Source organism: Ochotona princeps, chromosome 2 (genome assembly GCF_030435755.1).
Source record: "Ochotona princeps isolate mOchPri1 chromosome 2, mOchPri1.hap1, whole genome shotgun sequence".
Lineage (NCBI taxonomy): Eukaryota > Metazoa > Chordata > Mammalia > Lagomorpha > Ochotonidae > Ochotona > Ochotona princeps.
Genome location: NC_080833.1, coordinates 35,100,535 through 35,116,612, shown reverse-complemented (window position 1 = coordinate 35,116,612; position 16,078 = coordinate 35,100,535). Strand labels below are relative to the sequence as shown.

General features: G+C 43.4%; 1 protein-coding gene across 3 annotated transcripts in view; it reads left to right on the top strand.

Moving 5' to 3' along the window:
* Window positions 1–16,078, top strand: part of EIF2B3 (eukaryotic translation initiation factor 2B subunit gamma) — a 144,035-nt gene that overhangs the window by 111,788 nt on the left and 16,169 nt on the right. For all 3 annotated transcript variants that reach the window (XM_058680336.1, XM_058680345.1, XM_058680327.1), the window contains exons 9-10: window positions 1,132–1,209; window positions 1,928–2,076. In XM_058680336.1, coding sequence (XP_058536319.1) covers window positions 1,132–1,209; window positions 1,928–2,076 — 227 coding nt within the window. The remainder of the gene's footprint in view (window positions 1–1,131; window positions 1,210–1,927; window positions 2,077–16,078) is intronic.

Below are 16,078 nucleotides of genomic sequence, written 5' to 3'. Positions count from 1 at the left end.
AATTCCCAAAAAATCACAGTAAGTCCCATATTTTTCCAGAATAGATAGTGTGAGACTGACGTAAAAGCAGGTTCCTGGGGAGCCTGAGTCTGGAGAAGTGTCCTCTCTCAAGTGCCATCAGGGACTGTGCAACAGACTGGTCTGAAAGGTCTTAGTTGGAATGTGCTAGAGCTCTCAGGACTAGAGCCTAGGAGCTAGTCCTCGCAATGCTGGTGTAGCCAGTGTGGCTGCTACATACTGCCCATGCTAAAGAATCACAGATAGCTACGCTGCCAAGCCTCTGTTGTATTCTCATTGGAGTGTCAACTTTCTCTTCATATTTTGTGTTGGCTGGTGAAGAACATGGGTGCCTGCTCGAAGTCTGTCCTGGTTGTAGAATTTGTCTGACTACGCTCCCATTGTCCCCTCATGCTTGGCCACAGAGTCCAGGAAGTAAGCAGAAAACCAGGATGACCATGATCAGGCCTCAAGCTATTCTCTGCCCTCATCAGGCCTCCTTTGACAAGAAGCACTGTGTGAGAGTACCTCAGAGGCGTGTCACTGCCGCCCAGATGAAGGACATGGCATTTCTTTCACAAAAGAGCATTCTCAGCTGAGATTAAGGCTATGGCCATCTAGAAGCTGCCACATGAGCATTCCTGGTCCTATGGCAAATGCAGCAACCTCTGGCTCTTCCTTACCTGTAAAGAAAGCAGCACCTGAGAACTCCCCATTTCTGATATTAGACATAGGTTTGTTTTATTTTGTTCTTAAAATTTACTTATTTATTTATTTATTTGAAAGGCAGAGTTACAGGACAGGGAGAGACAGAGATTCTTCATGAGCTGGTTCGCTCCTCAAATGGCCACGATGGTCAGAATTGGACCTATTTGAAGCCAGGAGATTCATCCAGGTCTCCCACATGGATGCAAGAGGCCAGGTACCTGGTCTATCCTCCAGTGCATTCCCAGACATACTAGGAGGCTGGGTCAAAAGTGGAGCAGCCAGGACAGAAGCAGCACCCATATAGGGTGCTGGTATCACAGGCAACGGTTTAACATGCATGCTAGCCCCTCGGCATTAGGTTCTATGTAAAGTATTTCTGGGTGTTTTCTGGTCTTTAGTAAAATCAAATGTGTTTCTTTCCTCAAGGTGCCCAAATTGTTGCCTGCTCTTTGCCCGGAAGAATCACTGATTCATTCATCAGCCCAGATTGTGAACAAACACCTGGTAAGTGCTGGTGTGGGCAAAGCAGGCATGGAACATTTTCTGAGGGCATTGCAAATGCCCCTGAAAAGCCCTGAACCTGATTACACCCAGGGAAGTCCCAGCTGCATTCTGGATAATAAACTCACTCAAAAATACTGCCTGATAAGGCAAACTTCACATCCCACAGATCAAACCACCAAAGTAGCAAAGGATGGTGGCTCAAGTACTTGAATTTCTGCTACCCATGTGGGAGCCCAGGTTAGACTTCCTGGCTCCTAGCTTTGGCCTGACCTAACACTGACCTACAGGTGTTTGGGGAGTGAGAAATAAATAAGTCTTTAAAAAAAACAAAAATAAAAGAATGTTGCCTGGGCAAGTACTAACCTGTAAGGACAGGTCCAAGATGTAGTTTTGGGACTCGGACACAGGAGCTTCTCTGTCCCTTTTTTCACTCTGATTTAAGCATTCTCTTCAAGAGAACATATCTGTACACGAGTATGTGCATATAAGTCTGTTTTGTTTTTGTTTTCTTGACAAGGGAGGGCCTATGCTTCAACTGTAGGTGTGAGTTATTTCAAGTGCTGTGTTGCCTTTTAACTCAGAGAAAAACTAATGCTGGTTTCTTCTTACTCAAGTGTCTTTATGGAAAGATTCCATTAGGCCACAGCTCAAATGATCTATAGGGTGACTTGCATTTGATTGAAATGAATAAGCGAGGTATTCTGTTTGCCTTTTGCAGGTTGGAGCTGATAACCTCATTGGGCAAGACACACAGGTTGGAGAGAAGTCATCCATTAAGCACTCGGTCATTGGTTCATCGTGTCACATAAGAGATAGAGTGAATATTACCAATTGCCTTCTCATGAACTCAGTCACAGTGGAGGAAGGGTATGTTTCCCTATATGCCAACTTAAAGCATGTCTCCTGGTACCCCAAAGAGGCTTTGGAGCCAGTCCAGCCTGGTGAAGGACTTACCTTGGAGAAGGAAAATCGAGGAAATGGTTGAAAAATGGAGTAGCGCACAGGCCCTTGGAGGCCTTGATTTTGCCTGCTGAATGATGTAATATCTCAAAGCATTTCCAGTGTCATTCTTCTGCTTGTAACAATTATCCTGGGAGAAGCTGCCTTCCCTTACCTTGGTGTCTCCTTAGAGAGGATGGTCACAGTAGTGAGCTATTGGCTGTACTGGAGTAACACTACACCAGTTCCCAAGACGCACCTTGCCCTACCTCACCATTACCGAGTGGCCCTGAAGAAGGCCGCAGCCTAAGAGGAGCAGATGGATCAGCTGCAGAGTGCTTTTGAGTGAGACCTCTCCAGCTGGTGGAGTCTGCTCTTCATTGGAAGACACTTGAAAGTGTTATAAAGCCTTGATTTATAAATAGCCTGTGTTTAGAAAACAAGACTTGAATGATGCTTCGTGAACTTACCTCAGTGTAGACCTCAGATTTTTTAAATGCATAAAATACAAATGTAGAGGCAGCACTTGGGGCAGTAATTAAACCATCACTTGAGATTCCCACGTTCCATTTCATTGCATAGGTTTGAGTTACAGCTGTGCACCCAATTGCAGCTTCTGTTGTGCACCCTTGAGGCAAGGCGATAGCTCTTTGAGCTATCAACTATTTGAGTTCTTGCCACCCATGTGGGAGACTTGAATCGAGTTCTCAGTTCCCAAGCATCTTTGGAAAGTGGGCCAGTGGATGGCAGGCACGTATTTTCTCTCTCTCTCTCTCTCTCTCTCTCTCTTTCTTTTTTTCTCACCCTCCCTCACTTACTCTCCAATAAAATAAATAAATAAAATTTTAGGGTTTTTTTTTTAATTTAGAGGGTTGTATTTTTGGGTTTTTTTTATTTATTTTTATTGGAAAGGCGGATATACAAAGAGGAGGAGATACAGAGAGGAAGATCTTCCATCTGATGGTTCACCCCCCCAGTGGCCGCAATGGCTGGAACTGGGCTAATCCGAAGCCAGGAGCCAGGAGCTCTTCTGGGTCTCCCACACAGGTGCAGGGTCCCAAAGCTTTGGGCCATCCTCGACTGCTTTCGCAGGCCATAAGCAGGGAACTGGATGGGAAGTAGGGCTGCCAGGATTAGAACTGGTGTACATATGGGATCCCAGAGCGTTCAAGGTGAGGACTTTAACCACTACACTGTCACACCAGGCCCAAATAAAATTTTTTTAAATAATACAAAGCAAGCATAGTTGGTGGAAAGAAAGCAAATATTCTGACCTTAAGAGAGAAACTTTCTGTTAAGTTAATCTTACGTAGAAACACAATATATTCCTATTTGCAGTTGTGATTGAGTACTTTTCCCTGGTATAGGATAGGAAGCAGAATTCATGAAACAGATTTTACAATGCACTGGGCTGGGCCCGGTGTGGTAGCCTAGTGCCAAAGTCCTCACCTTGCGTGTACTGGAATCCCTTGACAGTTTGTGTCCCAGTAGTCCCACTTACTGTCCAACTCCCTGCTTGTGGCCTGGGATAGCAGTCAAGGATATCCCAAGGCCTTGGGATCCTGCACCCGCATGGGAGACCTGCAAGAGGCTCCAGGCTCCTGGCTTCAGATCAGCTCAGCTCCAGCAGTTGCAGCCACTTGGGGAGTGGATCAGCGGACAGAAGATCTTCCTCTCTGTCTCTCCTCTCTATATATCTGACTTTTTAATAAAAACAAATACATCTTAAAAATAAATAAATAAATAACACTTGGCTAGATCAGCCTGAAAGATAGGGAAAGGCTAGTGAAAGCTGAAATTACCTGTCACCTTTTCCGGTGAAGGATTAGGAAAAGCACTTTTGGAAGAGGAGCTGCCTTTACTCATTAGCAAAGGTGACTAAAAGATGACAGAATCAGGGAAGAAAGTAGCATAATAAGACCAGGAAAGTCGGTAAATACAGAGATATTGGCTGATGGACTCTGCCCTTTTCCCAGCACTTTCCTGATTTGTCAGTTTCCTGACTTTGTTCTATCAGCAAAGGAATTTAGAACTGTATTGGGAGTTTGACCAGCCCAAAGAGAAAAACAAAAACTGATTGAGATTCACACAAATTTATTTACAATCATAGATTTCTCTTTTTTTAAGATGTATTGTTTGTTTTTATTGAAAACTCAGATTTACAGAGTGGAGAGACAGAGAGAGCCTCCATCTACTGGCCCACTCTCAAAGCTGCCTCAGCAGCCAGAGCTGATCCAATCCAAAGCCAGGAGCTTCTTCAAGTCTCTCACACTGGTGCAGCGTCCCAAGATTTTAGGGCCATCCTCAACTGCCTTCCACAGGCAGGGAACTGGAACAGAAGTAGAACAGCTGGGATATGAACCAGTGCCCATATGGAGTCCTGGTACATGCAAGGTGAGGACTTCAGCCACTAGACTACTGCACCAGGCCCATAGATTTCTCTTTTTTAAGTTGTTACTAATATAAAGAGAATGGATTTCATTAATTTCATAGTTAACAGTTTTTGGAAGGTAATCATACATCAGAATTTGTATCTAATGAGGTAGTCAGATTAGCTTATGAATGACAAAAAGCCCATTCTTGTGGTCAGAGCTTCCAATCAACTGTTTTAGAGTCTAATATTAAATTAAAGAGTTAACCAAGGACAACCAGAGTTCTGAGAGCCTCTATCGTGAAAAAGAGACTGAATCAAACACAGATGGTTCATGATTACTGTGGTTCAGCTTGTGACTTTTCAGCTTTGGTGTGAATGTATATGCATTCATAGACTTCAAACTTTGGATTTTCATCTTTTCCCAGGCTAACAATATGTAGTATAATACCCTCTATGCTGCTTGGAGCAATAGAGAGCAGCAACTCCTCATTCTTCAAAAATTAGTCAGTACTCTACAAGGGCGGAGGAACTCTAAGAAATTAAAAATATAGCTAGAAGAAAAGGCTGATTATGATACTAGAAGGTAAGGGCCATGCACAATAGCCTAGCGGCTAAATCCTCACCTTGCATACGCCAGGATCCCATGCATGTGTTAGTTCGTATCCCAGCTGCTCCACTTCCTGTCCAGCTCCCTGCTTGTGGCCTGGGAAAGCAGTCGAGAACAGCCCAAAGCCTTAGGACCCTGCACCCACATGGGAAACCTGGAAGAAACTCCTGGCTCCTGGCTTTAAATAGCCTGAGCTCAGCTGTTGTGCCTACGTAGGGAGTGAACCATCAGACGGAAGATCTTTCTTTCTGTCTTTCCTTCTCTCTGTAAATCTGACTTTCCAATAGAAAGTAAATAATAAATCTTAAAAAATAATAATACTGGAAGATAAGTTTGCAAATTCCCCAGAAGTGAAGCACTGAAAGAAAACAGGAGAGGGAGAAATGTTTGGCATAGCAATTCAGGCAGTGACTTCAAATCACAATTCCTAGAATTAAGTCCTGACTTTATTTCCAATTTCATTTTCCTGCTGATAGACACTTTGGGAAGTACTATACTTGGCTTCCTGCTAACCATGTAAGAGACACAGATTGAGTTTCCTGTTCCCAGGTATTTGGGGGAATGAACTCAGTAGATAAGAGAGTCCCCCTGCCCTCCGCCCCCCGCCACCATTTCAAATGATAGGAAGGAAGGAGGCAGGGAGGGAGAAAGAGGAGTGGCTCTTTGGCCAAGTTTTAGGATAGCTGCATCCTGACTCCACCTTCCTGCCAATACAGAGCCCGAGAGACATCACTGATAATTGAAGCAGATGAGTTCCTGCCACTCAGGTAGAAAATCTAGATTGGTTTCTCAGCTCCAAGCTTTGGCTTCAGATTTAGTTCTGGTAACTATAGGCATTTGGGGAGTAAACCAGCTGATGGGAACTCTGATTGTCTCTGGCTCTTTGCCTTTCAAATAAACAAATAAATGAAAGCTGTATCTTTCATGAGAAAAAAGCTTAAAAAAAAAAATGAATCAGAGGACCCAGCTGGTGGCCCAGCAGCTTAAAGTCCTTGCCTTGCACACACCGGGATCCCTTATGGGTGCTGGTTCTAGTCCTGGTGGCCCCACTTCCCAGCTTGTGGCCTGGGAAAGCAGCCAAGGACGGTCCAAAGGGTCTCTCCTGCACCCGTGTGGGAGACCTGAGAGAGGTTCCTGGATCCTGGCTTTGGAGCAGCACGGTTCTGGCCATTATAACTGCTTGGGGAGTGAATCATCGGATGAAAGATCATCTTCTCTGTCTCTCCTTCTGTCTGTATATCTGCCTTTCCAGTAATATAAATAATTAACTAAGTCTTTAAAAATAAATAAATAAATGAGAATAAGAAAGGAAAAGAAAATTAGAGAACCAATCCAGAAGGGTCAGCATCTTGTCTAAGAGTTCCATAAAAAGAGTTGAAAACAAAGGAAAAAGAGGAAGTTATTTTAAGAAATAAGAGGGGCTCTTCTCCAAGTGGGCCTAACGTTACACACGTACCTGTCCTCCCTGTCAGGGCTGTACCCAGTCTGGACCTGGTTGTTGATAAAGAGGCCCTGCACTTATGAACAAAGCAGATTGCCATTTGCCTCCCAAAAAACTTCAAGACTATTTTCTTCTCATTTGTATTGAAGTTCAGAAATTTAAGAAGCCAAAGCATTTTTTTAACTGTTGCTGTTAATTGAAAGTATAAATTGCAGGAATATAAAATAAGACTTAAATAAAAAATTTTTCCTCCCCTACTTAAAAATGTAGCAGCTTCCTAGTTATTTTAGAACACCATTCTTTTTTTTTTTTTAAAGATTTATTTTATTTTTATTACAGAGTCAGATATACTAAGAGGAGGAGAGATAGAGAGGAAGTGGAGCTGCCGGGATTAGAACCAGTGGCCATATGGGATCAAGGCGAGGACCTTAGCCACTAGGCCACACTGCCAAGCCCTAGAACACCATTCTTATATGTGTGTAAAGTAATTGATCTTCTAGCTTCTCTTGTCCAGACTATATTAAAATGCTGCATTCAGATGTAGCCATCTTATTTGGCTTTTTACTAATAACTTAATGTACTTAGAACCCTTTGAAACAACAGATATTATATATAAATGTAACCTTGATAGGTTAATAAAGATGATTGAATCCATTCGAAGGAAGAAGGATGGAGGGATAAAGGAAGAAGGGAGGGAGGGAAGGAAAAAGAGAAGGAAGGGGGGCTGACCTGGTGTCTCAACAGGCTAAACCTCTGCCTGGCAGTGCCACCATCCCTTATGAGTGTCAGTTCTGGTCCATCTGCTCCACTTCTGATCCAGCTCCCTGCTTGTGGCCTGGGAAAGTGGTGGAGGATGGCTCAAGTCCTTGGGCCCCTGGACCCACATGAGAGGCCTAGGGAAAGCTGCTAGCATTGCATCAACTCAGCTGCAGCTATTGAGGCTATTTGGGGAGTGAACCAGGGAGTAGAAGATCTCTCTCTCACTTTCCTTCTCTCTGTAAATCTGTCCTTAAATTTTTAAAATGGATACAATTTTTAAAAAGAAGGAATATAAGAAATGTGCCAGAACTGAGATATGAGTTAACAAAATTAAAGTGCCCACTGAGTGTTCAACATTATGGGTAAAAATAAGCCCATGGGGCCCGGCGGCGTGGCCTAGTGGCTAAAGTCCTCGCCTTCAACGCGCCGGGATCCCATATGGGCGCCGGTTCAAATCCCGGCAGCTCCACTTCCCATCCAGCTCCCTGCTTGTGGCCTGGGAAAGCAGTCGAGGACGGCCGAATGCATTGGGACCCTGCACCCGTGTGGGAGACCTGGAAGAGGTTCCTGGTTCCCGGCTTTGGATCGGCGCGCACTGGCTGTTGCGGCTCACTTGAGGAGTGAATCATCAGACAGAAGATCTTCCTCTCTGTCTCTCCTCCTCTCTGTATATCTGACTTTGTAATAAAATAAATAAATCTTAAAAAAAAAATAAGCCCATGACATTTTCAAATTTCAGAACATAGAAAATAAAGCAAGCTACAAACTTTTAAGAGAAAATAATAGCTCATACACAACTAATGAGAAACCAGAATGACTTTGAACGTATGTGTAGCAGTCATGGAAACTATAAGATAATTGAGCCGTGCCTCTAAAATTGTGAAGGAAGGTTCGTTTTAACCTAGATTCTATACCCGATCACAAATGTTAAATGTGACAGTAGAATAAAAACATTTTATGAGGAGTCTTAAAACTTTACTAGATTTATTTCACCAAAATGGAGAATAAACTGTAAAGATGAACAAGAGCACCAACCATAAAAAGAATTCATAAGATTGCAGTAAAAGAGATAAGGACATTAATTATGCATGAAGTATAAAGGGAACAGTTACCACAGAGTGGACTATAACTTGTAATCCAGGTAAGGCATATTCAGGGGGAGGGAGGGAAGAAGGGTATACCATTAAGTTAGAGTTATATCTATGAACTATATTGAATATGTGAAAAATTATTTTAAAATTTTTAAAAGACATATCTGAGAAGAAAGTACCACATATATATGAGCATCTTAAAAGGAGATTTAAAAATACGAGTTAAAAGTGTTAGTGTTTAATTGATGATACAGAACACTAACAAAAATCAAGATGGTTCTTAACTCCGGGGAAACAGAGTTAAGACATCATAGTGCATTATATGGTTCAGCTACGATGCAAACTTTACATAATCATAATAAAGCAAACGCTGTCAACCAAAGTCATGCTGTAATTCTATTGAAAGGATGAGGGACAAGAAGGGAAAGCGGGCAAGGGGAGAAAGAATCTTAATTACTTCATCCTTCATTTTGAGATATCAACCAATAATGGAAATTAATTCATAATGCCTAAAACTGAAAGACAAGAATAGTAATGCACATAGACTCTGTTAAACACTAATTAAAAACTAAAATCCAAATGGGATGCTACGATGGCACAGCAAGTTTATCCTCTGCCCTTGGTGCTGGCATCCAGTATGGGTGCCAGTTTGTGTCCTGGCTGCTCCACTTCAAATCCAGCTCTCTGCTTATGGCCTGAGAAAGCTGCAGAGAATGCCTTAAATTTTGGGATTCTGTATCCTCGTGAGAGACCTGGAAGAAGCTCCTGACTCCCAGGTCAGATCAGATCAGCTCTGGCCATTGCAGTCATCTGGGAAGTCAAATAGCAGTTAGAAGACCTTCTCTATCTCTCCTTTTCTGTAAAGTCTGCCTTTCAAATAAAAACAAACAGTTTTTTAAGAATGAAGATAGGGCCCGGCGGCATGGCCTAGTGGCTAAAGTCCTCGCCTTGAAAGCCCTGGGATCCCATAGGGGTGCCGGTTCTAATCCCAGCAGCTCCACTTCCCATCCAGCTCCCTGCTTGTGGCCTGGGAAAGCAGTCGAGGACAGCCCAAAGCTTTGGGACCCTGCACCCGTGTGGGAGATCCGGAAGAGGTTCCTGGTCCCGGCATCGGATTGGCGCGTACCAGCCCGTTGCGGCTCACTTGGGGAGTGAAACATCGGACGGAAGATCTTCCTCTCTGTCTCTTCTCCTCTCTGTATATCCGACTTTCCAATAACAATAAAATCTTTAAAAAAAAAAAATGAATGAAAATAAAAATAATAATAATGATACAAGTATACTATTAGGGCAGGGTTTGGTGCAGTAATAAGGATATGAAGTCCCGTATTTGAGTGCCTGGGGGTCAATTCTTGCCTTCAGTCTGACCCTAGTTTCTTGCCAGTGAAGACCCTGAGAGGTAGCAGGGATAGCTCAAGTGAGTGAGTTCCTGACACCCAAATAGTTGAACTGAATGAATTTCCCAGCTCCGGACATCATAGGCATTTAGATTCTCTCTCTCCCCATTCTATCTCATTCTCCTTTTTCCTGTTACTCTTACAAATAAATGATTTTTTTATTTAAATGAAGGTAAGGAGATGACAGTCATAGATAAAGGGCAAGTTTCTGGTTAGAGAAATAGGGTATACAGTGGTGCACTTACTAGATGATAAAGGTTTCAGGAGTTGCAGATTTGTAGGGAGATGAGGTCTGTGTAGGGACGAGAGGTTGAAAATGTATGTAGGACATCAGGTATGCAGATTTAAGTTGTGATTAAAGGTTAGAGAGGTCAGACCCAGAGAAGCAATGTAGTATTCTTATTTCTTGTCTTCATCAGTCTTTCTCTCCCAAATCTACTCACCATTGAACCTGTGAATTAGACCATGATCTTTAGGGTCAGATTGCCAAACTGAATTGTGGGTTTGTCACTTGTTACCCACTTGGAGAATTTGCCTTACCTGCCTGGTTTTCTCCCTATTAAGTGGGAAAGGAGATGGGCATTTGCCCTTGTGGTTAAGATGTGGATTAAGCAGGCCAATGTCATGGTGTAGCAAGCTAAGCCTCTGCTTGTAGCACTAGCCTCCCATTTGGTACAAGTTCATGTCTGGACCACTTGAATTCTGATTACTAGTGCCTGGGACAACAGCACTGGAAAACCCAAGTGATTAGACCCCTGCACACACAATGGCGATCCAGAGGAAGCTCGTTGCTCCTGGCTTCAGACTAGCCCAGCTCCAGCTGTTGTAACCATTTGGGGAGTGAACCAGCGGATAGAAGATCTTTCTCTCTGTGTCTATCCCTCTCTTTAATTCTGTCTTTGCAACTAAATAAATAAATAAATAAACAAAAAATAGATGTGAATTAGGACATCTGCATCCCACATTGGAGTACCTGGATTCAAAAACTCCCAGCTCCAGCTTCCTGCTAATGAAGATCCCCAGAGACGATAATGAGTGGGTTCCTGCTACCCACATGGGAGATCTGGATTGAGTTTCCAGCTCCCATTTGATCTCCTGATCATTGTGGGCATTTGGGAAGTGAACCAGCAAACGGAAATGTGCTCGCTCACTCTCTCAAATAAATAATTTTGTCAAGATGGGGCAAAACCAAACCAACTTTAGGTTTATTGGGAGTAGTAAGTGACTTAATGAATATGAAGTACCTTAAATAGTGCTTGATTCATAAACTATTGCTATTTTGTATTCAAATCTTTGTTATTATTACCTTATCTCACTTCACAAAGATAACTTATTATCAGTGTCTTGATAAAGAATGTCTCCAGTCACGTGTCTTACAAGCTTGGAAAGCTTCTGAAGACTCCTCATGATCTTTAGAATAAGGTCTCTCATTACCTGGCTCCAACACAGTCCTGGAAGTTGAGAACTGAGATACAGTCTTCAGCATCATCCAGCTGAACTCCACGTTTTTATTGGTGTATAAATTCTTAGATATGAAACTGACCAGATATCACCATTTTCTTTTTTTTTTTTTTTTAAGATTTATTGATTTTTATTGGAAAGGCGGATATACAGAGAGGAGGAGAGACAGAGAGGAAGATCTTCCGTCCAATGGTTCGCTCCCCAAGCGGCCGCAAGGCAAGGACTTTAACCACTATGCTATTGCACTGGGCCCTGCTTTAAAATATTTATTTATGTATTTGAAAGGTAGAGAGGTAGTGGGTAGGATTTTTTTTTTCAGATATCACCATTTTCTTGGGAGACACTTAATCTTTAGCTATTTGATCATATTCCCAAAATAACGCACAAGGCTTTGTAGTTCCTACGCTCTTGACCTTCACTGTTTCCTCTGCTTAGCAACCCCTCACTCCCCTCCTGTGACTGGGCAAAGGAACAGCTCATCTGACCCTGTGCTGCAGTGCAGTCCTTATGCATAGAAGCTTGGTGAGGAAACCATAGCAACCGTAAGAAACTCACTTAGGTTAGAAGAGTAGTTCAAAAAAAAAAAAAAGCCTAGCATATGTACTAGTCAACTACTGTCCTGAAGGAGACATAATCCTAGGTGATCTAGATAGGTTGCTAGCTGGGGAGCTGGGAAGAGGCTCCAATGGCTGCTGTTACTTAATTTTCCAACTTAAAAGGTTGAAGCAAAGCTCTAGGCAGCCTACATGGGCTAATGACTAGGAAAGTCATTAGAGATTACCCAATCCTGCAAATTAGCTCCTGGTGATAAGATCAGACATCCTGCATCCCTTATGAACTTTTTCCCATTATTTTAGGGTCATTTAGTTTTAATTACTTCTGGTAAATTTGAGGCAGGTAATTACATTGCAGTCATGTGAGACTTGATTACCCTGCTGCTATTACATCTGGACAGTGTCAGAGTAAGGAGGGAAGTAAATTCTGTCCAGGAAGGAATTTCTCCTTGTCTCATCTCTGTCAGTATTGGCGGCGGCCAGGGGTGGAGGTGGAAGGCTGCTGAGTCTTTCTGGACAGTGGCTTGGACACCTGCCCAAGGTCCTTAGAGCTTGAGGGATGCTATTAGGACCACCCTGGAGGAAGCTGTAAGTGAGACTATGCAGAGAGCATTCCCACCCATCTGTCTCATTTACTGCCACTCTACATGACAATGGATGCTCAGGAGTTCAAAATTATTGAAAACCTAATTGTCAAAGCTCAAATGTCAGCCCTGTGTTCTGCATCTTTGGTCCTGTGATCCTGAGCAACATCTGCATTTCCACCTAGTCCGAAGCAGATAACTGAAGCAGCAGACTAAAGTAACACCTCTACTTGGAAGCATGCTAGAGTCAAGATTTTGGTTTTTATTTTTTAAAAGGAGAATTAGAGAGATCAATCTTCTATCCACTGATTTGCTGCCCAGATGGCCGACAACTGAAGCTGGGCCAGTATGAAGCCAGGAGATGGGAACTTCTTCCACATCTCCCACATGGTCACAGGGGCACAAGCACTTGCGCTCCTCCTGTGCTTTCGAAGACCTAATTACAGAGAGCTGGATTAGAAGTAGAGCAACTGGGGCCCGGCATGGTAGCTAGTGGCTAAAGTCCTTGCATACACCAGGATCCTGTGTGGGTGCCAGTTCTAATCCTGGCAGCCCAATTCCCATCCAGCTCCCTGCTTGTGGCCTGGGAAAGCAGTAAAGGATGACCCAAAGCCTTGGGACCCTGCACCCATGTGGGAGATCCAGAAGAGGCTCCTGGCTCCTAGCTTCAGATTGGCTAAGCTCCAGCCATTGCAGTCACTTGGGGAGTGAATAAATGAATGGAACATCTTCCTGTCTCTCCTCCTCTGTATATCTGACATTGCAATAAAAAAAAAAAAAAAAAATAGAGCAGCTGGGGTTTGAACTGGTGCCTGTATGAGATTCCAATACTGCAAACAGAGGCTTAACATGTAACACCAAAATACTAGTCCTGGAATCAGGCTTTCACCCAGGTTTTCCATACTTTCTGCAGTTAAAAAGTGCACCCCTCTATACCAAAGAAGATATTGTTGCTGTGAGTATGTGCTTCAGTTAGACTCAAATGACTGCCTTGCCTTTACTTTGCTACTCACCTTTATTCAACGTTCAGTGTCTGAACTTCCTCTCTTCAGAGATCTTTACCTGTAGAAATCCTAACCAATCTTTGAAGATCCATGTTTATTCTGAATCAATCTCTCTCTCTCTCTCTCTCATCTGCTGATTCACTTCCCAGATGCTTACAGTGACAGCTGGAGTGCGCAGATGGAGAAGTACAAGGAGGAGTGCTGAAGCTGAAAGACAATAATTCAGTCCAGTTCTCCCATATCATTGTGGTGATGGGAATCTAATTGCTTGAGCCTCCCAGGATCTGCATCAGCAGGGAGTTAAAATCAGGAACCAGAGTTACAAATCAAACCCAGGCATTCCAACATGGGACACAGTGGCCTCATCTACGTCTTAACCACCAGTCTAAATGCCTACCCTTATATTCCCACTCTTGACTTCCCATACTGCTTTCATAAATTATCTTAGGTAGAAATTATTTTCCCCATCTCTACTCCCTGTGCACTGTAACACTTTGTTATTCAATATAAAAACACTATGCTGTTTATATAATAGATATCTGGTAAATATTTTTTTGAATGGAAAAAATGGAGATCCTTGATTTAACCTCTCACCCTACTGGGCCAGCAATAACGTTGCAGCCATTTGGAGGAGAGGGAGTGAACCAAAAAATGGAAGCACACTCTGTCTCCGAGTGTGTGTGTGTGTGTGTGTGAAATTACATTTTTCCGATATATAAAGAGATTTTTTTTTGAAGATTTATTTATTTTATTACAAAGTCAGATATACAGAGAGGAGGAGAGACAGAGAGGAAGATCTTCCATCCGATGATTCACTCCCCAAGTGAGCCGCGACGGCCGGTGTGCGCCGATCCGAAGCCGGGAACCTGGAACCTTATAAAGAGATCTTTTTAGTGCCTAGCAGCCTAGTGGTGAATCCTCGTCTTGCATACACCGGGATCCCATATGGGTGCCATTTCATATCCTGACTGCTCCATTTCCCACCCAGCTCCCTGCTTGTAGCCTGGAAGGGCAGTTGAGGACAGCCCAAAGCCTTGGAACCCTGCACCCGCATGGGAGACCTGGAAGAGGCCCCTCTTAGCTTCAGATCAGATCAGCTCTGACTATTGTGGTTATTTGAGGAGTAAACCAGCAGATAGAGGCTCTTATTATCTGTCTGTCCTTCTCTCTATAAATCTGTCTTTCTGATAAAAATTAAAAATACTAAAAAAAAAAACCAGTGAGGACTAGTGTTGTGTATCAGGTAAAGCCTCTACCTGTAATGCAGCATCCCTTATGGACACCAGTTTGTGGCCCAGCTGCTTCACTTTCAATCCAGCTGCCTTGCTAATGGCCTGGAAAGGCAACAGAGAATAACCCAAAGTGCAGGAACCTCTTCACCCACAATAGAGTCCCAGGTAAATCTCTTGGCTCATGGCTATAGCCTGGCCCAGTCCTGGCCATTGTGGCAGTCTGGAAAGTAAACCAGTGAATAGAAGAGCACTGTCTGTGTGTGTGTATCTCCCTCTCTGTGACTCTGAGTTTCAAATGTAAAAATCTTTGAAGAAAAAAGATAGCGGAATGAGGGCTTCATACCTTGAACTGAAAATTAAAATCAATAATATGCAAAGAAGGGAGCTTTATATATAATGAAACTAGGTAACTGCTACATACTTATCTATAGACTAAAACATGTCTACCAAATAGAATGTAATTTAGATTAAATCTAAAGAAAACACTTAGATTGAACCAGCACAAGAATGGGAATAGATGAACCAAAGGAGAAATGGAAAGCATCATTTTTTTAAAGACTTATTTATTTATTTTTATGCAAAGTCAGATATACAGAAAGGAGGAGAGACAGAGAGGAAGATCTTCAGTCCGATGATTCACTCCCCAAGTGACTGCGTCAGCCGATGCTGCGCCAGTCCGAAGCCAGGAGTCAGGAGCCTCTTCCAGGTCTGCCACACGGGTGCAGGGTCCCAAAGCTTTGGGCTGTCCTTGACTGCTTTCCCAGGCCACAAGCAGGGAGCAGGATGGAAAGTGGAGCAGCCGGGATTAGAACAGGCGCCCATATGGGACCCCAGCGCATTCAAGGTGAGGATCTTAGCTGCTAGGCTACCACGCCGGGCCCTGGGAAGCATCATTTTTATAAAACATCAAAACATGGCACAGGGGCTCAAAACAGTAGCCTGGTGACTAAAGTCCTCGCCTTGCACATGCCGAGATCCCATATGGGTACCAGTTTGTTTCTTGGCTGCTACACTTCCCATTTAGCTCCCTGCTTGTGGCCTGGGAAAATAGTCAAAGACAGCCAAGCACCTTGGGACCCTGCACCCACATGGGAGATGAGGAAGCTTCTGGCTCCTTGCTTCGAATCAGTTCAGCTCCAGTCGTTACAGCCACTTGGTGTCAGTGGATGGAAAATCTTTCTCTCTGTATCTCCTTCTCTCTGTATATCTGACTTTCTAATGGGAGGGGTGGGGAGAACCCAAGTACCTATGAAACTGTGTCACATAATACAATGTAATTAATGAATTAAAAAAAAATACATTCGGGCTCGGCAGCGTGGCCTAATGGCTAAGGTCCTCGCCTTGATCCCATATGGCCGCTGGTTCTAATCCCGGCAGCTCCACTTCCTCTCTATCTCTCCTCCTCTCAGTATATCTGACTTTGTAA